We start from the raw sequence: 24,896 nt of genomic DNA, 5'->3' as shown, positions 1-24,896 counted from the left end.
AAATACCTCGGTGTAACTAACCAAGCAAGAGAAAGATCTGTATGACAAGAACTTCAAGTCTCTGAAGAAATAAATTAAAGAAGATCTCAGAAGATGGAAAAACCTCCCATGCTCATGGATTGGCAGGATTAATATAGTAAAAATGGCCATTTTGCCAAAAGCAATCTACAGATTCAGTACAATCCCCATCAAAATTCCAAGTAATTTTTCATAGAGATAGAAAGAGCAATTTGCACATTCATTTGAAATAACAAAAACCCAGGATAGTTAAAACTATCCTCAACAATAAAAGAAATTCTGAGGGAATCACCATTCCTGACCTCAAGCAGTATTGCAGAGCAATAGTGATAAAAGCTGTATGGTGTTGGTACAAAGACAGGCAAGTTGATCAGTGGAATAGAATTGAAGACCCAGAAATAAACTCACACACCTATGGTCACTTGATCTTTGACAAAGGAGCTAAAATCATCCAATGGAAAAAAGAGCATTTTCAACAAATGGTGCTGGTTCAACTGGAGTTCAGCATGTAGTAGAATGCACATTGATCCATTCTTATCTCCCTGTATAAAGCTCAAATCCAAGTGGGTCAAGAACCTCTACATCAAACCATATACACTCAAACTAATAGAAGAAATAGTGGGGGAAGCATCTTGATCACATGTGCAGTGGGGAAAATTTCCTGAACAAAACACTTATGCTCTAATATCAAAAATGGACATTTGGGACCTCAAAAAATTACAAAACTTCTGTAAGACAAAGGACACTGTCATTAGGACCAAACAGCAACCAATAGAGTAGGAAAAGATATTTACCAATCCTACATCTGATAGAGGGCTAGTATCTAATATATACAAAGAATTCAAGAAGTTCAACTCCAGAGAATCAAATAATCATATTAAAAATGGGGTACAAAGCTAAACAAAGAATTCTCAGCTGAGGAATATCGAATGACTGAGAAGTACCTAAAGAAATGCACAACATCCTTAGGGATGTTGTCATCAGGGAAATGCAAATAAAAACAACCCTGAGATTCTACCTCACACCAGTCAGAATGACTAAGATCAAAAACTCAGATGACAACAGATGCTGGCAAGGATGTGGAAAAAGAGGAACACTCCTCCAGTGTTGGTGGGATCGCAAACTGTTACAACCACTCTGGACATCAGTTTTGAGGTTCCTCAGAAAATTGGACTTGACTACCTGAGGACCTGGCTATACCTCTCTTGGGCATATACCCAAAAGATGCTCTGACATAGAACAAGGATACATGCTCCACTATGTTCATAGCAGCCTTATTTATAATAGCCAGAAGCTGGAATGAATCCAGATGCCCCTCAACAGAGGAATGGATACAAAAAATGTGGTACATCTATACAATGGAATATTACTCAGCTATCAAAAACAATTACTTCATGAAATTCATAGGCAAATGGATTGAAGTAGAAAATATTATTCCGAGTGAGGTAACCCAATCACAGAAAGTCACACATGGTATGCGCTCACTGAAAAGTGGATATTAGCACAAAAGCTTGAATTACCCAAGATACAATCCATAGACCAAACGAAGCTCAAGAAGAGGGATGACCAAAGTGCGGATATTTCACTCCTTCTTAAAAGGGTGACAAGTATATTCATAGGACAGAATATGGAAGCAAAGTTTGGAGCAGAGACTGAAGGAACATCCATTCAGTGCCTACACATGTGGCCCATATATATATACAGCCACCAAAACTAGGTAAGATTGATAAAACTAAGAAGTGCATGCTGACAGGAGCTGGATATAGCTTTATCCTGAAAGGCATAGCCAGAGCATGTCAAATACAGAGGCAACTGCTACAGGCAAACCATTGAACTGAGAACAGAACTCCTTTTGGAGGAATTAGAGAAAGGATTGAAGGAGCTGAAGGGGCTTGCAACCCTATAACAACAATGCCAACCAACCAGAGCTTCTGGGGACTAAACCACTACTCACAGACTATACATGGACTGGCCCATGGCTCCAGCGTTCTATGTGCCCTTGTTGGGCACCAATGGAAGGAGAAGCCCTTCTTCCTGTCAAGTTTGGACCCCCAGTGTAGGGGAACTTGGGGGGGGCAGTAGTAGGAGGGTGGATGGGGAAGAGAGCACCCTTATAGAAGAAGGGGAGGGGGACAGGATAGGGGGTTTATTTCCGGGAAACCGGGAAAGGGAATAACATTTGGAATGTAATATAAAGAAATAACCAATAATAGAAAAAAATCTCAATTAAAAAATGTTTAGATGTAAGATTTATATTTTAAACTGAATGTTGCCTTGGAAAAAACTATTGATATTGAAATCATAATTGAAGGAACACTTGTACTCACCTTGCCCAGCCATGAATTTCTCGAGGAACTCTTCCCAGGTGCCAGGCTCTGGGTGCATTTTTGCCATTTGGTGGAAATAATAGTAAGAAACAGCCACATCTTTGGCATTCCGTGCCACATAAATCATCTATATGGGCAAAGGAAATGTTGACGTTTACTTTTGTAATTTAGTAGTTTTAAAGTATTGCTAACATAGCTTACCTTTTACTCATTCTTTACAATTCCAATAATGGTATGGTATTTGTGCACATGTGCCCAACATAGTATATTGTTTAAATACACAAAAGTTCATCTCTCATTTCTGGCACATCTCTGTTTAACCATTGAAAAGACTATTTCTTAAAATATGAAGTATGATTATAATAAGAACTAGAACCTTTACCCCTATGTTCTAGGGTCTTTGGTATGAGAAGGTATTCTGCAGGCTATGAGAAGAGGAGGGCGCCCATGCTCTACAATGTGTGGATGTCCAGGATTCTGAGATTGAGTAGCTCAGAGACCTAGGATAGAACAAAACACTACTGACAAAAAGAAAATAATAATCAATGAAATGATAGTCTGCTATAGTTATAGATTGGTACCTTGTCCAGTCATGATCAGAGGGTTTCATCTGGCAGCAGATGGGAGCAGTTACAGAAACCCACATCCAAACATTATGGAGAGAGAGAGAAAGAAAGAAAGAAGAGAGAGAGGGAGAGAGAGAGAGAGAGAGAGAGAGAGAGAGAGAGGAGAGAGAGATTGACAGAGAGATATTGAGAGAGAGGGAGAGAAGGAAGGAGGAAGAGAGGGAGGGAGGGAGGGAGGGAGGGAGGGAGGGGGAAGGGAGGGGGAAGGGAGGGAAGGAGAGAATCTGTCAGGATATCCCTAGGGAAACTGTTTTGTAGCACTCATTTACTGAAATTCCTTGTTCCTGCCCTTCTTCAAAGCAAGTTTAACACTTGAAGATTAGCCATGCATGGAGTGAACATGGTTCCTAGGAAATCAAGTGAAGAAAGAAACATTCAGACAGCTATGATTAGATTTTCCTGCTCTTCCAACTGATAAACAAAGTGAGAACTTTCATACTCTCAAGTCACAGACAGTAGCCTGTTTGAGCTTGGAAATGGACAAGTGTAGGAAGAGAGTGGACTGAAATAGGTTTGGAAGGGACATAGTCATAGGACCCTATAGGATGAATGCTGTAGCTTATAAATTTCGGTATAAACATTAAACCCTGTAAGCATCACTAATTATTTCTTATTTCAATTTCAATAGACTGGGGCAATAATCCCAAAAGCATCTAGCAACATCATCTGCAACCTTTTGCAAAATGCGTTTGTCTTGCTTTAATATAGAGGGATGCTTTGAGGATGTCTCTACAAACACCTAAAAAATAAACCATTCTCCCTTCTAGGCTCTAGTTGATATTCATTACTGTAAGATTCTCTCTCTCTCTCTCTCTCTCTCTCTCTCTCTCTCTCTCTCTCTCTCTCTCTCTGAGTGAAAAAGAAGGAAGTCCTTATGTAAATGGGGGGAAAGAATAGATAATTCAGTGAAGATATCTAGGTATTCAGTAAGCCATAGTAAAGGCACTAATCTAATTAGTAAGGAAGTACAACATTGCCTCCTGCACAGTGTGATTCAAAATGATTGACCTGTTTCACATTAATGAAGGTATGGAGTTCCCTAGTCACCATTGCTCATCCACACTTTATATACTTCAAATACTATTTTAAAATATCTACTACACAAGCCAGTGAGTACCTTAGGTTACGATAATTCCATCTCTAAATATGTAGACAATCACTAAAAGACATGTAATAAGCAAAGCAACACTATTTCCATTGCTGACAACTAGCAGAAACTCAGCCATATATCAACAGTACTCCTTATAAGTAGACTCTTAAGTGGTCACATATTTTTGGTGCAGTATGTTATTAGTCCTCAACTTTAACCTGAATTAAGCATTTTAGACTTTTGGGCTTCGTTTCCACAGTTTATATCAGAATAGAATTTGAGAATTGCATATCTAGAAAGGTAGTTGGTCTGTTTCTTATAGTGCAGCAGAACAAATAAATTCATATAAAGGAACAGCTTTCACATGTGAATTGAGAAAAATGAAAACAGGAAAACAGGCAACGTAACTTAATGTGAGAACAAAAAGGTTACTGACTAGAAATTTGTTGGAACTGAACTTTTGGAGTGCTGGCAATGAAGTATGTAGGATTTCATACATATGGTCATTTCCTAAATATTCATGAAACTCAATTCCAAATTCTGTGCATTAAAAAATTAGTAAGTTAAAATCATAAAAAGTATGAATCTACATAATTTTAAATCATTCATAGTAAATAAAATATTATTTACATATTTTGCTGGATTGCTTATAGACTTCTAATCTACAAATATATATAAATATAAATATTCATTGATTAATTTGTAGAATTATATAAAATTGTCAATTCCTCTAAATTTTAATCAATCTGTTCTGGTATTGTACAAACACCAATTCTTTAAAAGTAGTTGAAGGGCCGGTGAGAAGATTAAGAATGGGAGACAATCTGACAGTGACTTGTTCCTTCAAAAGATGTATCCTAATGTCCACAAAAGCTCCACCCGGTGAAAACAAAGTGGGGCAACAAAGTTGTTGAGCCATGAAGAACAGAATCTGCCTAGCAGCCCTGATTCCGAGGAAGAAACTAGTGACTGAGCGTACTTGGTGAAATCTCAGGGGAAGGCTGGAACTGCAGCTTTGCTGGGTTTTTGCTACGTTGGGTTTGTTGAATGCATCCGTCCATGATGAAACACTTGAGGCTTATGTACCTTTTTAACTCGTGTTCCACTCTGACGACCAGAAAAAAATAACATTTCTGCTACGGTAAATGACTCAGATCTTGGTGGCTACACTGATCATTCAATTGTTCCCCGAGCAATTATGGTCACGTGATCTTTCAAGCACTCAAAGTTAATTGAATCCCCTTCATCCATTGTTACACAAAACCTGGCAATGGTTATTGGTCATTCTTTTTCTGTCTCTGATTGGACTTCTAAACATTGTTTCAGAGAAATGTAGCTGGGAGGTTTTTAACCGCATATTGGGAAACCTTGAGACTGATTTGGTACTCCGTATCTTCTTTAAAGATTGGCTTGCATATCCTGAAATTAGAACATTAAATAGCAGGGATTGTGGGAAGCCACGGCTTTGTGCTTGGCTGAGCTGCCTTGAGAGGCATGCGTCATAGGTTTTTCAGGTTAGAGACCATGGCTCCTGAGGCACACTGTTCTTTCAAGTTCTTGAGTTGTTCTTTCTCAGGCCACTTTGTTTCTCTGTATATTCCCTTAGTAGTCAAGGAAGCATGAAAACTTGGCAGAAATATTGGTCTTTGGCATCAATCCTCTGTGCCCTGTGTAGCTTGCAGACATCATTGTATTCTAGCAACTATAACTGTATTGATCCTGGAATTTTTCTTTGTATTATGTTTCTGATAAAGGTATACAAAATCTGATTGTTCTCAAAGAAATTGCCACAGTCTCAGTTGTGTTGTGGCTTCTCCAATCTGACCTGACTTAATTCCTTGTGACCATATCAGGTTACCTTGGCCTTGGACACATAATCTCCAGGCTTTTTCTTCATCTTTTTATTTCACTTACAATATGAAAGACTGAATGAAAATATTTCACATTCCTCTTTGATCTTACATATCTGTGTGTATGTGTGTTTCTATTTGTATGTGTGTGAGTGTCTGTATATAGTGTGTGTGGGGGTGTTTGTGTATTGTGTGTATGGTGTGTGTGTGTGTGTGTGTGTGTGTGTGTGTGTGTGTGTGTGTGTAAAACAACAATTAAAGGAGTAAAGCCAAGAATTCAATGCACAAAAAGAATGAAGAGTGTATGGGTGGCATTAGAGGGAGGAAATGGAAGGTAGAAAGGTTGTAATTATATACAAATATCAAAAAATTCAAAATGGATGAAAGAAATGAAAAGACAAAAAAGAATATTTTCACTTGCTACCTTGCAGTCGTTTTTCCAAAATGAGGAAGGAAGCAGCTGAACAGGCAGATGTGTCTTCACCAGTCGAGGAGACTGCATGTTATTCAGCATTTCAACACCTACAAACATATACATTAACAGATTGAATAATACGCTTACATTCACAGAGCTTATTTCCAATTCAACCTAAGATCTTCTAATCATTAATGGCTTAATAAAGTTCTTTTTTTTCTTTTTCTTAGTTGCAGTTTGTTGGCTAAGTGGACCAACAGCTTCCTATCTTCCTAAAATCTCTGAGAATATGGATTGTAAAAAGTCATGGTTAAATGGGCTCACTTATTCTTTGTAAGTATGAGGGCATAACGATCTCCACATCTGTCTGTAAAAACATTCCTTGTTTATAATACAAGATGGGGCAGAAAGAGCAGCTTTGAACCAGTCTCCAGGTTTTCTCTTCATCTTTTTATCTCATTTATAATATGAAAAGATTGGATGAAAATATTTCAAATTGCTCTTCTACCTTTCTCATGTTCAAACTCTATGACGGAATTACACGACACAATATCCATTTCTATCTTTTCAAGATTTTAAAAAATGCAAAGAAATGTACTCCCACAATATTTATCATTGAATATGTCTGTGTGTCACACGTAATATGATGCACTAATTAAAAATAGACTTCCATACATTAAGGGATTCAAGATAGATTAAGAGGTAGATGTTAACATTATGTAAATGGGACCTAACCAAATTCTAACTTCTCCTCTAGACACTTAAGGATTTCATAGTGCTTCTTCTTTCTGTATTATCATTGTTCCTGGTTCCTTCACACATATTAAGAGCACAGGTGTATTTATTGTGATAGTAAAAGTGAAAACTCTGAGAAAATACCATTTGTTATTCCAGGAATGATGAGCTCCATGAAGGGTACTCGTCTGTATATTGCATCCCGCTTACACTTCTCTGCATCCCCATTGTTATAGATCAAGTCCAGTATTTCACTGATCCAAGTTGTTCCTAAGAGGAAAATGGAAGAAATTAAATATTTCTGTAGAAAATAACACGAGAAAGTCAAAAGAGGCAGAGCTGTTTTGTAGTGTCTGAAACAAACAAACAAGAAGGGTATAATTTCTACATCCTTTATCCTACTCCAAAAATGGTTTGATTTAAATCAAAATATTCCGAAATGCATTTGAGCTGTACTCCAAGGAGGATGGGCAGAGGGAATAGCCCACTTTGATGAAATTATATGTTCATATATTTTCTATAAATATATATTAAAAAATCATTAGAACTCAGACTTGAAGGGATTATCAGGTAAAGATGATCAACATATATTGGAAGTGTGAAAAGAGGCCACAAAGAACTTTAGCCTGTAATAATCAGGATGCTACATAGAATAGAGTCTGTTTGACCTCAGTACCATGATTCACTCTGACAAGTATGATATTATGTCTCACCAGTCCTTTGAACAAGTACATAAAAAAATGTGCGAACATTGTATACTCAACATCATATGTCTTGTTTGATTATCAGGTCAATAATGCATTTCTATTGAAAGAATATCGAAAGAAATCAGAAAAATAACTTAGTTGTTCTTGTAAAGATAACAGAAACACTGAAATATACTAAGTCTATGTTATAACTTTTTAATGAATGAAATGTATTTGTCCATACTTTTCATGGTGTCAATGGTTTCCAGATACTAGAAATGAATGATACATGTGTACAGTGTTAGAACTAAACTCAATAATTTGTTTGCTAACTTGGAAATTTAATTATGATGAAAGTAAATGAGAGAGACAGAGAAGAAAAATGGCCAAAACTACCTTGTTTTTCTATACCAAAGTGTCATATAGTACATTTATTTAATTCCTAAGATGCTGTAATCATATGGGGTTTGATTAATCATGGCAGAACAGAATATCCTAAATTATAGTTTAGTTGCCCCCCCTTGGGGAATTAAGTAGAAATATAGAGAAAAGTTGCTATTAGAGTATTTATTAGTTAGGAAGTTTGATTGATTGTGGGTTCAAGTAAATTCATAGGCTACTTGTTGGCATTTCAGAAGTGAATGTGAAGTTATATAATCTGTGGCAACATTGCCCCAGCAAGCCACAATGCTTCTTTAACAGAAAATTCAGCTCAGGCTAGGCAAAGATCTGTAAGCAAACAGGTTCGTGAGTATGGGTTACTGACTAACTAACTGTCTATAGTGAATAAATCAAAAGTTCTTACCAGATTTGGGATAGGTGGAGATCAAAATGTCATCAGGTCGGGCTTCAAATGACTCTACTTGCGACCATTGCTCAGCGATGCTCCAAAAGAGGGGGATCCCTTGAACATCCACTAACTCCCTCCTGAAGACATCCAGCTTGTTATCCATTTGGTAAGACTAGATCTTAACAAATGGCATCATCAATCAACTTTAAAACGTTACTAATTCAACAGCAATGTCATTTCTCAAACTTCAGAGCAACGAGCTCAGATTAGGTGTGTTATCATCAAGAGAAGAAAATAAAATGAACAGAGAAACATTTATTTTCATTCATACCATTCATAAATAACATATTACCACACTTCATCTGCATATCAGTAGCATATGCTATGGTAAATACTTTCAAGGTGTATAGTAAAAGTACTGCAATTGAAGTTAGGAGAAGACTCTAAAAAATGGGGCTATCAGTTCATTCCAAGTCCCATAGTGACATAGTTCTCCTTGATTTTGCTATATACGGTAACTTCTTTTCCCTTAGGAAGCAGACACTGATTTATTTAGGCATGAGGAAAATAATGTCTCCTACTCCAATATAATTATATGTCACCATGAGGCAAATGGAACAAAATGTAAGCAACTTGTGAATCTGGGAAAACGATGTGCAGGGGTCTCCTGCAATATTCCAATAAGGTTGAAATTTGTTTAAAGATACGCATACTGGATAAATTCTAACAAAGTTGTAGAGATAGGAGATCCTTATACACTGTTGGCAGGAAAGTAAAGTGATGCGATTTATGGAATCATGAAGTAACTGGAGTTTCCTCAAACAAGAAAAATTGAACTATTTGACTCAGTTACATTCAAAAACGGGGGGGGGCATAAATTAGAATTAAAATGACCTTCCTTTAAATATCAAGGTAAACTGGTAAATTGTTTAAATTATACATGACAGGCTACAAATACGAGAAAATGTATACATGGGGTGTAGGCAAGATTTAGCAGAGAAAACAGCGATTATAATAAGACACCAATGAAGATGTCAAATGCATGGGGAAAGACTCACAGGACCCATTCCTACACAAAGCAGCAATTATAATAAGACACCAATGAAGATGTCAAATGCATGGGGAAAGGATCACAGGACACATTCCTACACAAAGAACTATAGGCAACTGAATAAAACTAGAAGTAAGAGAGGTGGCTCTCCCTGAGAAGATCACAGTGATTGTCCACTGTCCACTGGTTACACATGCAGGTAACATTATTTTGACTTATCTAGTCATATTTACATACATAAATATTTATATACATGCAATAACCATTGGCAAAATGAGTGGCCATGAATTTGAAGGACAGCAGGGACCTATAAGAGGGTTTGGAGAGAAGCAAGGGAAAGGCAGATTAAAATAAAATACCAAGAACTAACAACAGCCAAAGGATAAAAGAAAAAATAAGCTTAAAGTTAGGTGATTGAAGATACATTGCACGTCGTCCATTAAACATTGAAGCACTCATTACTATGACCCTGTTTTCTTTTTTCTTTTCTTTTCTTTTTGGTTATTTTATTTATTTACATTTCAAATGCTAATCCCTTTCCCAGTTTCCCCCTCAAAAGTCCCCTTTCCTATGCCCCTTCCTCCTGCTTCTCTGAGGGTGCTCCCCCACCCACCTACTCCTGCCTCATGCCGCTGGCCTTCCCCTACACTGGAGCGTCAAGCCTTCACAGGACTAAGGGCCTCTCCACCATTTTTTTTAACAGGACTCTAGATGAAGATACTTCTCTTGTTTCTCTTACCTGTTTTAGGTAAGAGAAGAACTTGAAATCTACCAATACTCCTTCTCTAAAATATACCTGCCTCCAATTTAACATGAGCTAAGGCACCCTGTTTTTTCCTTTAAAAAAATCTACCTTTAAAATTTTATCTAAACTGAGACTTTGTATTACTCTTTTAAAAGTATGCCTAACAAGCAGTGCCAATATTATGTTTTAGAAAAGATCCCCAACAATTAGTGCTGCGGCGGATTGAATATGCTTGGCCCAAGGAGTAAGTAGCAATATTAGGAGGTATGGCCTTATTGGAGTAGATATGAATTTATTGGAGGAAATGTGTAACTATGGGTGTAGGCTTTGAGAGGACAAGGAAGGCCATTGGTGAACGGGCAAAAACCTCAGTTGCCATTGATGGCCCAGGACAGAAGGGGTCATGCAAAGAAGTTGAGGCTTGACACCATGAAGAGAGCCTTTTGAGGCTATTGGTGAATCCTAGCTGCAGCAAATTAAAGATGCCAGTACTATGGGATGATCCCCAATAACAGTAATGGAGTAGAGTCAAGCAGAATCTAGAGTGCTACAGAGGGCAGAGATGGAGAAGTGACCCAAGCCCTTTGGAGGAGCCCAGAGGACTATGTGTGGATCCCAGACATTGGAACAAGAAGCTGTAACATTGAAGTTACAGTGATGTTAGAGATGTCAGCGCCATGGGAAACCAGCCTAGGAAAGCTGCTAACAGGAAGTGGAACCTGCCGAAGGGAATGAAGTTTATTGCAGTCAGCAAAGATGGATGCAGCCGGAGACACAAAGATCACTTTTACATAAGACATGGAGATGCAGAATTTGGACTTTGCCTAGCTGGTTCATGGTCTTTACTTTAGTCCAGTGATTCCTCACTATAAAGTTTTGGAATGTTAATATATATCCTGTGCTATTGAGAGTATGTGATCAGCTTTTTGTTTTGATTTTATAGAGGACTACAGTTAAGTGTTTGGATGAATCTCAGAAGAGATTTTGAACTTTTGACACTTAACGCTGTTGAGACTGCTATAGACTATGGGAACTTTTGAAGTTGGACTAAACATGTTTTTGTTATACTATGACTAGGTGTGGCCTCCACAGATTCATGTGTTTGAGCAAATTTATAGTTGTCAGGGAGTGGAATGTGGCAGTTTGAATATGCTTGACCCATGAAGTAAGTGGCCCTATTAGGAATAATGCGGCCTTGTTTGAGTAGGTGTGACCTTATTGAAGGGAGTGTGTCACGATAGGGGTAGACTTTTGAGACTCTCCGTCCTGATAGCTTTCTGGAAGCCAGTTTTCTCCTGTTTGACATCACAACCAAATGTAGAACTCTCATCTTCTCCAGCATTGTGTCTGTCTGGATGATGGATGCCATGATTCCTGCCAAAATGATAATGGACTGAACCTCCGAACTTATAAGCCAGCCTCAGTTAAATGTTGTCTCTTATAAAAATTGACTTGGTCATGGTATCTCTTCTCGGCAATGGAAACCTGAAGAGAAGTACTTAGCAGAAGAATTCAAAGTCAGAATTCTGAAGTCTGTAGATAAAATAGCTAGCCATCTTCACCTGTGGATTCTATTAAACACATTCAGTCACCTATGCATTAGATTGTTTACAGATATTTTCCTTCCATTAATTCATCACCAATATGATATAGCAACTATCTGCATAATATATACATGGTAGGCATTGTCAGTAGTAGACATGATTCAACCTTTCAAAAGGATGCACTAAGATATATGCAACTATTAGACATTATACAAAGAACCAAAACACCTGACGATTTTGAGTCTTGAGGTCTTGGAACCAATTCATTTTCGATATTAAGAGACTTTAACTGAAATTGTGTTTCACTACCATTATTTTATCCCCTTAAGCCTTCAAATTCCCTTCAAACCATCCTTAACAGACATAAGTAGGATACATTTTTCAAAATGTGTGGTACAAAGTTTTTGAATAATTAATTGCAAATTAAATATGTATACTATGATATTTTATAAAAGATTCAAAGTTACATAAAAGAACTCAAAGTATTAACACAAAAATATAAATTTATGTGTTGGCATCTGGAGACTTTTGTGTTTCCCAAGCAACAATATCTTCTCTCCCCACCAACAAATAAGAATTGATTTGGAATTGCAATCACACAGGAAAACATAGCAATACTGTTTTGAAAAGTTAATTCTTTTTGCCTCTCTCTGTACCAGTACCATATAGTTTTTATCACTATTGCTCTGTAATACAGCTGGAGGTTAGGGATGGTGATTTTATTGCAGGAAGTTCTTTTATTGTTGAGAATAGTTTTAGCTATCCTGAGTTTTTTATTATTCCAAATGAATTTGTAAATTGCTCTTTCTAACTCTATGAAGAATTGAGTTTGAATTTTGATGAGGATTGCATTGCATTAGATTGCTTTCAGGAATTTACTATATTAATCCCGCCAATCCATGAGCATGGGAAGTTTTCTATTTTCTAAGATCTTTGATTTCTTTCTTCAGAGACTTGAAGTTCTTGTCATACAGATCTTTCACTTGCTTGGTTAGAGTCACACCAAGGCATTCCATATTATTTGTGACTCTTGTGGAGGGTGTCATTTCTTTCTTAACCTGTTTATCCTTTGAGTAGAGGAAGACTATTGGTTTGTTTGAGATAATTTTGTGTCCAGCCACTTTGCTGAAGTTGTTTATTAGGTTTAGGAGTTCTCTGGTGGAATTTTTAGGGTCACTTAAGTATACTATTATATCATCTACAAATAGTGATATGCTGACGTCTTCATTTGCAATTTGTATCCCTTTGATCTCCTTTTGTGGTCTGATTGTTCAAGCTAGGACTTGGAGTACTACACTGAATAGGTAAGGACAGAATGTCAGGCTTGTCTAGTCCCTGATTTTAGTGGGATTGTTTCAAGTTTTTCTCCATTTAGTTTGATGTTGGCTACTGGTTTACTGTATATTGCTTTTACTGTGTTTAGGTATGAGCCTTGAATTCCTGATATTTCAAAGACTTTTAATATGAAGAGGTGTTGAAATTTGTCAAATGCTTATTCAGCATCTAATGAGATGATCGTGTGGTTTTTTGAGTTTGTTTATATAGTGGATTACATTCATGGATTTCAGTATATTGAACCACCCCTGCATCCCTGGGATGAAGCCTACTTGATCATGATAGACAATGAACTGACACACCTATAGTCACTTGATCTTTGACAAAGGAGCAAAACATCATCCAGTAGGAAAAAAAGACAGCATTTTTAAACAAATAGGGCTGGTACAACTGAAAGCCAGCATGTAGAAGAATGCAAATTGATCATTCCATTATTATCTCCTTGTACAAAGCTCAAGTCCAAGTGGATCAAGGAAATCCACATAAAACCAGATACACTGAAACTAATAGAAGAGAAAATGGGGAAGTGCATTGAACACATGAGCACAGGGGAAAACTTCCTGACCAGAACATCAATGGCTTATGTTCTAAGATCAACAATAGACAAAGGAAACCTCATAAAATTGCAAAACTTCTGTAAGGTAAAGAACACTGTCAGTAGAACAAAACAGCGTCCAACAGATTGCAACAAGATCTTTAACAATCCTGCATCTGATAGAGAGATAATAGCCAATATATACAAAGAACTTAAGAAGTTAGACTCCAGAAAATCAAATAACCTTATTAAAAATGGGTTACAGAGTTAAACAAAGAATTCTCAAATGAGGAATATCGAATGGCTGTAAAGCACCTACAGAAGTTCAACATCTTTAATCATCAGGGAAATGCAAATGAAATCAGCCCTGAAATTCCACCTTAGACTAGTCAGAATGACTAAGATCAAAAACTCGGGTGATAACAGATGCTGGCGAGGATGTGGAGAAAGAGGAACACTCCTCCATTATTGGTAGGATTGCCAACTGGTACAACTCCCTCTGGAAATCAGTCTGGCAGTTTCTCAGGAAATTGGACATTGACCTACCTGAGGACTCAGCTCTACCACTCCTGGGCATATACCCAAAAGATGCCCCAACATATAACAAAGACACATGCTCCACTATGTTCATAGCAGCCTTATTTATAATAGCCAGATGCTGGAAAGAACCCAGATGTCCTTCAACAGAGGAATGGATACTGAAAATGTGGTACAATTACACAATGGAGTAGTACTCAGCTATTAAAAACAATGACTTCATGAAATTCTTAGGCAAATGGATGGAACTAGGAAATATCATCCTGAGTGAGGTAACCCAATCACCAAAAAAAAACACATGATATACCCTCACTGGTAAGTGGTATTAGCCGATAAGTTCAGAATACCCAAGATATAATTTACAAAGCTCAAGAAGAAGAAAGACCAAAGTGTGGATGTTGCAGTACCTCTTAAAAGGGGGAGAAAAATACTAACAGGAGGAAATATGGAGACAAAATGTGGAGCAGAGACTGAAGGAAAGGACATTGAGAGGGGATCCATCTCAGATGCAGTCACCAAACCCAACACTATGGGGATGCCAAGAGGTGCATGCTGACAGGAACCTAATATAGCTGTCTCCTGAGAGGTTCTATCAGAACCTGAGTAATAGAGAGACATATGCTTGCAGCCAACCATTGGACTGAGAATGGGGTCCCCTGGAGGAGTTAGAAAAAAAGGACTGAGGTAGCTGAGAGAGTCTGCAACTCCATCGGTAGAACAACAATATCAAACAACAAGACCCCTCCCCTCCAGAGCTCTCAGGGAATAAACCACCAACCAAAGAGTACACATGGAGCGACCCATGTCTCCATCTGCATATGTAGTAGAGGATGACTTTGTCGGGTATCAGTGGGAGGAGAGGCCCTTGGTCCTGTGAAGGTTTGATACCCCAGGATAGGGGAATACCAGGGCAGGAAGGAGTTTGAAAAGATTTCCTCTGCATGGGGGACAATGTAACTCTTAGGAAACAAGGAATTGTATGAAATATTGCAGTTTTGCAGCAGAAGACATGATGTACCTACCTATGATTTTTTGGCCATATAGGATTCAGCTATCTCCATACAACACAGAATTACGCCAATAGTCTCAGTAGTAGCTTCTGATAGGGTTTTTGGTTTTTTAGCTTGTACTCTTCGATCATACATAGCATCCCAACTGCAGTTTCTCCTTCCTCCTCCCCTCCCAGTCCCACCCTAGTCCTAGTTCTCATCCCAGATCCTCTCCATTTCACTTCTGAAAAGGATAGGCCTCCCTGGGATATCTACTAACCATGGCACATCACATTGCAATAAGACTAGCAACCTCCCTGAAAATTCAGGCTGGAGAAAACGATCCAGTAGGAGAAAAGAGGACCCAAAAGCAGACAAAAAATTAAGAGACAATCCTACTCCAACTGTTAGGAGTCCAATAAGAATACCAAGCTATATAACCGTGACAGAACATGCAGAGGACTTAGGTCATAAACATGCACAATAAGTATATTATTCAGTTCTTATAAGGTTCTTTTTTCTTTTTTCTTTTTTTTTTTCTTTTTTTCTTTTTTTAGGAGCTGGGGACCGAACCCAGGGCCTCGCGCTTGCTAGGCAAGCGCTCTACCACTGAGCTAAATCCCCAACCCCCTCATACAAGGTTCTTATGTGTCAATTCCAACTATCCCATTTTACGTAAGGAGGGGAAAGGTGAGAAAATTAAGTACCCTTTGAAAAACCTCCCCCAAGAACTTGCTATCAACAAATGGCAGAACTTGACTTAGAACAAGACAGTGTAGGTCCTGTAGTGTTAACTATTTTAAATTTGTAGTTTAAGACTTGGACCACCAAATATTACAAAGTGTTACAAGAGAAACTCCAAGTTATGCCAAGGTTCTTGGCAAACGAATAATAAAGGTGAAGTGGCATGGTTTTCTGATAAGAATCTGGGGAAGAATATGCTATCTCAAAGAGGTTGGTTTTCCTCATTCCATTCCATAATAATGAGCTTCACATATTTGTATTGAATACAGTATATTAAAGAGTCTATGGAATGATTTAGAAAGTATAAGGCTACCTTACTAATGATTTCTTAAAGTATGATCTTTGTTCTGTTAATACCCATAGAGTCTACTAAATTATATTAAAAGTAAGATTTAATCTAGAGTCATTTCTGAGTAAATATTGAAATACCATAAGATAGTTTCGGTATTATTCTATAGACCTTGTAGAATATCTGTGCTTTGATTCAGTATCTGAGGATCACAGAACACAGAATAAGGTACTTAGATCACAGGAGTGTGTTTTATAATTCTTGGAACTTTCAAATATTATATATAAATTTAAATTCCATATTTACAGTATCTACACCTTAAAAACTCTCAGCCAAAATATTTATGGAAGAAATACAATCAAGTTTATCTTACCTTTAAATCCTAGGAGCTTTAAATGAATTTGCTCAAATGAAGAATAAGGGCTAAAAAAGAAAATCCTTAAAAGAATGATGCCCCGGGGTAGTCCACAACTTAATGTGAGAAAGAGATTAAGTTGTTGTAAGCTCAGGAAATGTTGAGCAGTGTTCATTTCCCAAAGGTCACTCCCCTGTTTACCTATTTGAAAGATGTCCTATGAGTATAAACTCCTCAGGGGGATAATCATAAGACCTTAGAAACATCTCCAGGTTTTGCGCATTGTTAACAGTTACTCTTAGTCAATTATTAACTGACCAGTGGCTTATGGTTTTTCTTATCTACTGTTGGACTATGCTAAAACTAAAGATATTTTGTGCCATAGACATCAAAGTGAATATCAAACTCATGACAATCAATACATTATTCTCTATACAGTACTATCTTGGTACTACATAAATCTTTTGCATGTTACTAATATTTAACCTAAAATAATGATGAGATAGGATGTCTAAATCTTTCTGAGAGTGACATTGGAAGTCCTGAGGAGGCAGATGTGTTAGGTTCTTCCATAAACCAATTGTATTATCCAGAGTTTTATTTTTCATATTTTTGATCTATATTATTTGTCAAAAAGGAAATATTAAAAATGATCACTTGAGTTTGTTTTGTTTCTAATGTTATGCTTTTAGTAAGGCTAATGTGCTTTGAAGAACAGATTACATACTTTAATAAACCACAGAGTTAGAAACAAGAAAATAATGAACACTTGATCAGGATATTCTTATATTTCTAGAACATTTTGTCAGAATGTAATTAATTAAAATGTTAGCTAAGTTATAAAAGTTTGAGATAGCATTTGTGAACGTTAGTTCATGTAAATTTAAAGTAAGACAGTCATTACCTTGACTTATGTAACCTTTAGCACTTCATCTCTGTAACAAAATGCTTCAATTACACTGCTTTGATAATTGTTTTTATATGTAGGAAAAGAGCCATGTTTCCTACTACTACACTAAATTTTCATCAGAAAAGTGTAGTTATGAAATACTGTGGGATACCAACCTCCTGCTTATTTTGCCTATTTTCACAAACTTAAAAAATAATGCAAGAGATGATATAGAGAAAAAACTGCATTCATATAATTGTAGTATATGGGGAATATAAATAATATAGTCAGTATGGAAAACAACAGATACATGTCCAGGATATACATAAATATGTATTCCAAGGAGGAAGAGTAGCATGTTAAAGGCCTGCTTGGTCTAGCTTCAGGCCAAAGCTTAAATAGTGAGACCTCCCATTAAAATAGCAAACAAACCCCGAAGAATGTATGGGACAAATATGATTGATACATGCTGGTGAAAGGCACTGACTACCTTTTCCTGTTTGAGGACACTGAACTCCGTAGAGTCTTAGGACCTGACATAGACCTTCCCTTTAAATAGATGGGTTGCATGCCCAGTCACTGTAGGCTGATACAAGCTTAGTCTTGGTGCTAAGCTCTGGATTGCTCTCTGTCAGTGTTGGGTTAAACATACTCTCTAGGTAAGGTGGGACAAGCTTTCTACTAGCTTGGTCTAGGTTAACTGCTCCCACTCCATTGTTCACCTTGGGGGTCATTGAGGATAGCTGTATGGATAGTGAATAATTTATTGAGATGCTGCCTCCATCCACCTCATTCTGTAGCCTCTGTGGCCCCTTTATTTATCTAGGCAGAGGAGACTTATCTCATTTGCTTGTGGGCAGTTTTTCAGGGCCTGAGCCCAGAATTATCAATCTATACACAGTATATGCCATTGGATGTTGGTCTCTTGCTATGGAAGAGAATGCCCTATGAACCGTTCTGGCCAGTGTTAGAAAAGAGGGGATGGTATTTATTTTTATATTGAATATATTTGTCATGGTCTGCTGGGTCTCTGCTGTTTCACAGAGGGCGACAATTACTTCAATAGTAGTTTGAATACTGTTTGTTCGATAGTTTTTTGAAAGAACTTCTTAAAAAGCTTTTTTAATCTTTGGAGATTGGTAGATTTATTTACATATGTACTGGTTATTTTGTATAAAGTACATTCTTAAAATAAAAGCTAGATGTGTTTGATAGAGGTTTATTGGTAGTAGAGATGAAATACAAAATCAACCTAGATGTTCAACAGAATTTAACAAAACAAATTGTGTATATATGCATGCATATGTACAGTGAAATATTATTCAACTTTACAAAATAATAAAATTCTATCAGTTGTAGAAAATGAATAAAACTGAAGTGACTTGAATATAGAATGAGTGTACATGGAGATTAGAAGGCTCATAGTTATTAAGCAGTAAACATTTACATAACAGGTATTGACACACAGAACTAAGTCCAGTTGTTCCGCACCCCAATGAACCTCTACTCCAGAGTATTGTTGAATAATTTATTAAAAATAAAGACCTAAAATCCCCAAAGAATAATAAGAGAGAACATGTTGTCTCTGCATTGAACCAGGGCACAAACCATGCAGATATCTAAATAGCCCACTTCACTTTATTACTATAATCAGTACATATTTCATTAATAATGAACCAATAATTAAAAAATGTTCTCAGAGGTGATTAGTATAAAACACCAATATATATCAAGGCAAGCACTAGATAGGAAGTATTATTCTTTTTTTTAATGTAACCACACAGTCTGAATATATCTTTTTTCCATTTACTTTTTTTCTGCCAAATGCTAACATTTGAGATAATTCCCATATTTGTAGTTTGCCTTTCCAGTTTATGGCATGTTGACAGATACTTTCATTTATGTGTCTATACTTTAAGGAGCCTCTCAGTGAATTTCTCAGAGTTGATATTGCTGTGATAAGGCACAAGGACCAAAGGCATCTTAGGGAGAAAAGGATTTATTTTTTTCTTAGAACTTGTAGTGTATCACCCAACAAAGTCAGGACAGGAACTCAAGGCAGGAACCTAGAGACAGCAACTGATGCCGAGCATCTGAAAAAGTACTACTTATTGACTTCCTCTGCCTTGGACAGGCTGCTTCCTTAAAGCACTATGGACCATCAGCCCAAAGGTGCCCAACCTACAAGTAGTTGTCATCAAGCAAAGGGCACCCCAGGTTGCGCCACTAGACAGTGGGGGCTGTTTTCCTAAGAGGGGTTCCTCTTCACAGGTAAAGCTGCTTTGTTGTGATGACAGAATGACAAGAACAATAGCAAAAAAAACAACAAACAAACAAACAAACAAAAACAACCAGTAGAGTGGTGTCTTCTTTGTATGGACAGTTTCAAGTGGTCCACTTGTTCATGCCTACTTTCAAGGGCATGGTAAACATCTTACCACACTTGCGAGCAAAAACTATGCCCAAAATATGAAACATAAACAGAGTTACTTTCAATCTCATTTCAATTTTCTTTCTTAGCTATATCAGGGAAACACAGTTTAGGTTTTCATATCTAGGTAAAATCTTATAGTCCTTTAACTGATGTTTAATAACTAAGTGATTACTAAGTAAATGTAATTGGTATTTCCATGGTATATATTCATAAAAGTTAGGATGTCAGTTATTTATTTATTTATTTATTTATTTATTTATTCTCACTTGAGAATTATCCAGATTGAAAATTCTGGAAATGCCAAATGACCCAGCCTCCTCTGTCTGGTATCTATATCAGTCTAATTGTTGTGCATTTAACTCTTGGCTCAGAATCCACTTAAGATAAAATGCATGCACTCTACAAAGGAACTGAAGAAGTTAGACTGCAGAGAGACAAATAATCCTATCAAAAAATGGAGTTCAGAGCTAAACAAAGAATTCACAGCTGAGGAATGCCATATGGCTGAGAAACACCTAAAGAAATGTTCAACATCTTTAGTCATAAGGGGAAAGCAAATCAAAACAACCCTGAGATTTCACCTCACACCACTGAGAATGGTTAAGATCAAAAACTCAGGTGACAGCAAATGCTGGCAAGGATGTGTAGAAAGAGGAACACTCCTCTATTGTTGGTGGGATTGCAGACTGGTACAACCATTCTGGAAATCAGTTTAGAGGTTCCTCAGAAAATTGGACATTGAACTACCTGAGGATCCAGCTATACCTCTCTTGGGCATATACCCAAAAGACGCCCCAACATATAACAAAGACACATGTTCCACTGTGTTCATAGCAGCCTTATTTATAATAGCCAGAAGGTAGAAAGAACCCAGATGCCCTTCAACAGAGGAATGGATACAGAAAATGTGGAACATCTACACAATGGAATATTACTCAGCTATCAAAAACAATGGCTTTATGAAATTCATAGGCAAATGGATGGAACTGGAAAATATTATCCTGAGTGAGGTTACCCAATCACAGAAAAACACACATGGTATGCACTCATTGATAAGTGGCTATTAGCGCAAATGCTTGAATTGCCCTAGATGCACAGAACACATGAAATTCAAGAAGAATGACCAAAATGCGAAAGCTTCACTCCTTCTTTAAAAGGGGAACAAGAATACCTTTGGGAGGGAATAGGGAGACAAAGTTTAGAACAGAGGCAGAAGGAACACCCATTCAGAGCCTGTGCCACATGTGGCCCATATTTATACAGCCACCAATCTAGATAAGATGGATGAAGCAAAGAAGTGCAGGCCAACAGGAACCTGATGTAGATCTCTCCTGAGAGACACAGCCAGAATACAGCAAATACATAGGCGAATGCCATCATTAAACCAATGAACTGAGAATGGGATCTCCTTTGAAGGAATCTTAGAAAAGACTGAAAGAGCTTGAAGGGGCTTGAGACCCCATATGAACAACAATGCCAACCAACCAGAGCTTCCAGCGACTAAAGCACTACCCAAAGACTATACATGGGCTCCAACCTCATAGGTATCAATGAATAGCCTAGTAAGTGCACCAGTGGAAGGGAAAGCCCTTGGTCCTGCCAAGTCTGAACCCCCAGTGAAAAGGATTGTTGGGGGGGAGGGCGGTAATGGGGGGAGGATGGGGAAGAGAACACCCATAGAAAAGGGGATGGGGAGGGATTGGGGTATGTTGGCCCAGAAACCACCGGGAATGGGAATAACAATCGAAATGTAAATAAGAAATACTCAAGTTAATAAAGATGGAAAAAAAAAAAAAGAAGAAGAAGCCTAGTATTAGATTTCTCAGAGAAACAGAGAATTGCCTTGTGGAAACATGTGTTTGACAGTCTGAAATACGAAGATTTTGAAGGGTAACAAGACCTTGACATCTTGCTAAAGGCTTTTGAAAGCAACTTAGAAGTAGCATTTGAAGTTAGTTGCAAAAGCTCATTCAGAATCATGGATGTCATTTTTCAGAAAACAAGACTAAATTGCTCTTAGTTTCAAAGAATAAATACACAAATTTACTAACATCCCTGGAATAATGGGTCTAGGGAGGTGGCTTAGTGGTCTAAAAACCAAACAAATCAAACAAAAACCAACCAAACAGAAACCTGTTGCTTTTGCACAGGACTCACGTTCACCACCCAGTACCCATGTCACAGCTCACAAAATTCTGTAACTACTATTCTTAGGGACCCAGTGCTCTCTTCTGACTTCTCTGGCATCAGGTACACACTTGGTATCAGATATACACATACAAAATATCACTATATACATTAAATAAGTGAATGACATGTATAATTCACATATAGTAGGCTGTTGGGATTGATGCCCTTGAAGCCCTCCATTATTAATGTTATAATTATGGTTAGAACTAAGTATGACTGGGTTCTTAGAAAATCCCCAGCCAGCTGCAGAAGACTAATACAAATCTGGTGGTCAAAATAAATAAAAATGTGATAAAGCTGTGACCTTGCTGAGAAATACATCTGACGTCAAGAATGTGATGATCTGTAACCTTTCTGAAAGACCAACATCCTGCTGACTAGTAGATATGACAAACCTGTGATTTTTCTGACAACCTGTCAACATCAGCCTACTCCCTGACCACACAAATATTGTATCCTTGGCCTGTGTAAATGTTTCTTACTTCCCCCCTCCCTCTGTTACCCATGTTATGGTATAAATTCAGCCTTGGGGAAAAATAAAGTTGTCGCCTTGATCAGACTCTTGTTTTGACGCCCTTCTTTGTGTCTCTTGTCCCCCATTCTCTTCCAGGTACCTTCAGACCCCTTCACTTACCGTGCGCTCTCATAAAGTGGGAAAAGCCTTATGAAAATCAAAACAGAACTGAGCCTTTTAAATTACATGAAACCTCTTTGGTATTAGGAATGTAGATATTACATGACAGTACTAAGTGACGTTAAAGAGTATCCCAGCTTGATGTTACATTGGAGATGCAGTGATTTTTAACTTCATGATAGTTGATAAATCCTGATCGCTGACATATTACATTTCGTTAATGATAAAATTGTAATTTCAGACCATTATTAGAAGACTGGCTTCAAATTTTTAACTATACAAACTTTCATATGGCTGAGAAAAACAGTTGTACCCTTATCTGAAAAATAGTAATTTTGCAGCATTTACCCACAGACAAAATTCATGATTCTTAACCAAAAGTGTCCACGTGTTTTACTCTGTCAAATTTTTGCTTGAGAATACATCTAAACTCTTGCATTTAAAACATTCCCATGGCTGCAGTTAGTAGGGCAGCACACATCCCTTGAGCTGCCAGAGAGCTGTGCTCTGTGTAACCTTGGTACCATGGTGCTTTGGTATTAAAGTGAATCCAAGGAGAAAGAAATGAATAGAAAGAATAGTGAATAAAGAATCCTTACAGAGACAGTGACAGGGAGGGGCACTTAAAAAATTCCTGTATGAGTATCTTTTAGAAAATAAGAAATCTCCTGAAAGTCAAGGATAATTACCATAGTAATCTTTTTTTTACTCTGTGACAGGAAAAAAAAACCCATGTATGTAAAATATATCAAATAGCCAAAATATTCTAGAAAGTAACATGGACTAGCTCTCAGTGGCAAATGCACTTGACTACTATTGGCACCGTTTTTCCATGGTAGAGAGTTCTGAGAACAATACAGAAGGCAGCTTGTTTTGATTACTCCGGCCTAGCCCTTCTTTTCCTGTTTCTAACCACAGCTCATAGGATTCAGCGTAGTAGTATCCTACATATGAATATTCCCCTGGGATGAACAGAAATACTGAAAAGATGAAAACTAATACACTTCAATATAACTTTATTCTATAAACCTAAAGTTTAGTAGAGAAGACTACTTCAACAGACCTTTAAATATTAAAATTAATCTTTCGTCTTTACAGAGAGAAAATCTAGAGTTAGGATTCCAAATGTTTACTTATCTTGTAGTAAAAAACAGTACAAGAACATTTCAGGTTTTAGTCTCTTGTTTCTCAGTTGAATGTTGTGCCATTTAAACAACAGACATCGTAAATTACTTACCGAGCACTTCTTAATAAGAGCTGGAGGGTTAAACTGTGTTTCTACAGCAGCTAATTAATGGAAGCCCGGTTCTCTGAGTTGTTTTGAGCAGTGAAGCCTGAACACTAATGACTGGCTTACAGTTGTTTACTGAGCTGTACAAAGCCGGTTGCTGTTTTAAGTTTGAAAGACTCAGGAGAGGGTGCAGTGGATGTTTGCTCTAATAGTAGGTAGAACAAAATGAATAAAAGAGTACATCTGTTCTGAACTTACTGCTCTGAAATAGTTGTGATCGACAAGGAAGCCCTTTGTCTTCCCTCTGGGAGCTCCTGGCTTCAACTAGAAAAGAAAAGCAGAAGACGGTGCTGTTTCACCACTCACTGCAAAGGCAAGAGCGAACTTGCTGTGAAGAAGACAGGGGAAAGGAAGGGCAGCCAGGAAAACACGGAACAAATTCTACTCCTTATTTGGTGCTATATCATCGCAAGACAAGTTGGCATATCTACTACCACCGAATTCCCCGCAAGTGTAATTACATCTATTACCAAATAATTGTAGCCAGAGAGTCTTTTAATTTTCCGCATGACCAAAATACGACTGGTCATGTGCTTCCTGATTTCTGTACCCAGGTTTCATGTCTGATTACTGCTGAAACTAAATAAGTTGAAATTAAAGCCTCCCATTTTTGTTATATATGAGATTATGACTAATTTTTGCTATTCTCCTTTATAAATATCACAAGCATTCATACTATTTGTTACAGGTGAAAGCAGTTTTCTTTTTCTTTTTCTCTTTCTCTTTCTCTTTTTCTTTCTCTTTCTTTTTCTTTTTCTATTTCTTTTTCTTTTTCTTTTTCCTTTTCTTTTTCTTTT

The 24,896-nt window shown here is 37.4% G+C and overlaps 1 protein-coding gene across 5 annotated transcripts in view; it reads right to left on the bottom strand.

Annotated features, from left to right (window-relative positions):
* The window catches only part of Sult1d1 (sulfotransferase family 1D, member 1), a 34,485-nt gene extending 9,915 nt beyond the window's left edge, over positions 1 to 24,570 (bottom strand). The window contains exons 1-5 of one of the 5 annotated variants that reach the window (XR_015636798.1): positions 24,046 to 24,570; positions 8,553 to 8,715; positions 7,206 to 7,331; positions 6,336 to 6,433; positions 2,346 to 2,472 (exon numbers count right to left, since the gene is read on the bottom strand). Coding sequence is in view for 3 of the 5 variants with exons in the window: in XM_087584223.1 (XP_087440349.1) it covers positions 2,346 to 2,472; positions 6,336 to 6,433; positions 7,206 to 7,331; positions 8,553 to 8,700 (499 nt within the window). In the remaining 2 variants the exon portion in view is untranslated. 5 annotated transcript variants of the gene reach the window in all.
* Positions 24,571 to 24,896: the final 326 nt, after the last annotated feature.

This window comes from Rattus norvegicus, chromosome 14, assembly GCF_021556685.1.
Source record: "Rattus norvegicus strain SHRSP/BbbUtx chromosome 14, alternate assembly SHRSP_T2T, whole genome shotgun sequence".
Classification (NCBI taxonomy): Eukaryota; Metazoa; Chordata; class Mammalia; order Rodentia; family Muridae; genus Rattus; species Rattus norvegicus.
The sequence above is the reverse complement of the archived record's forward strand: the minus strand, read 5'-3'. Positions and strand labels throughout refer to the sequence as shown.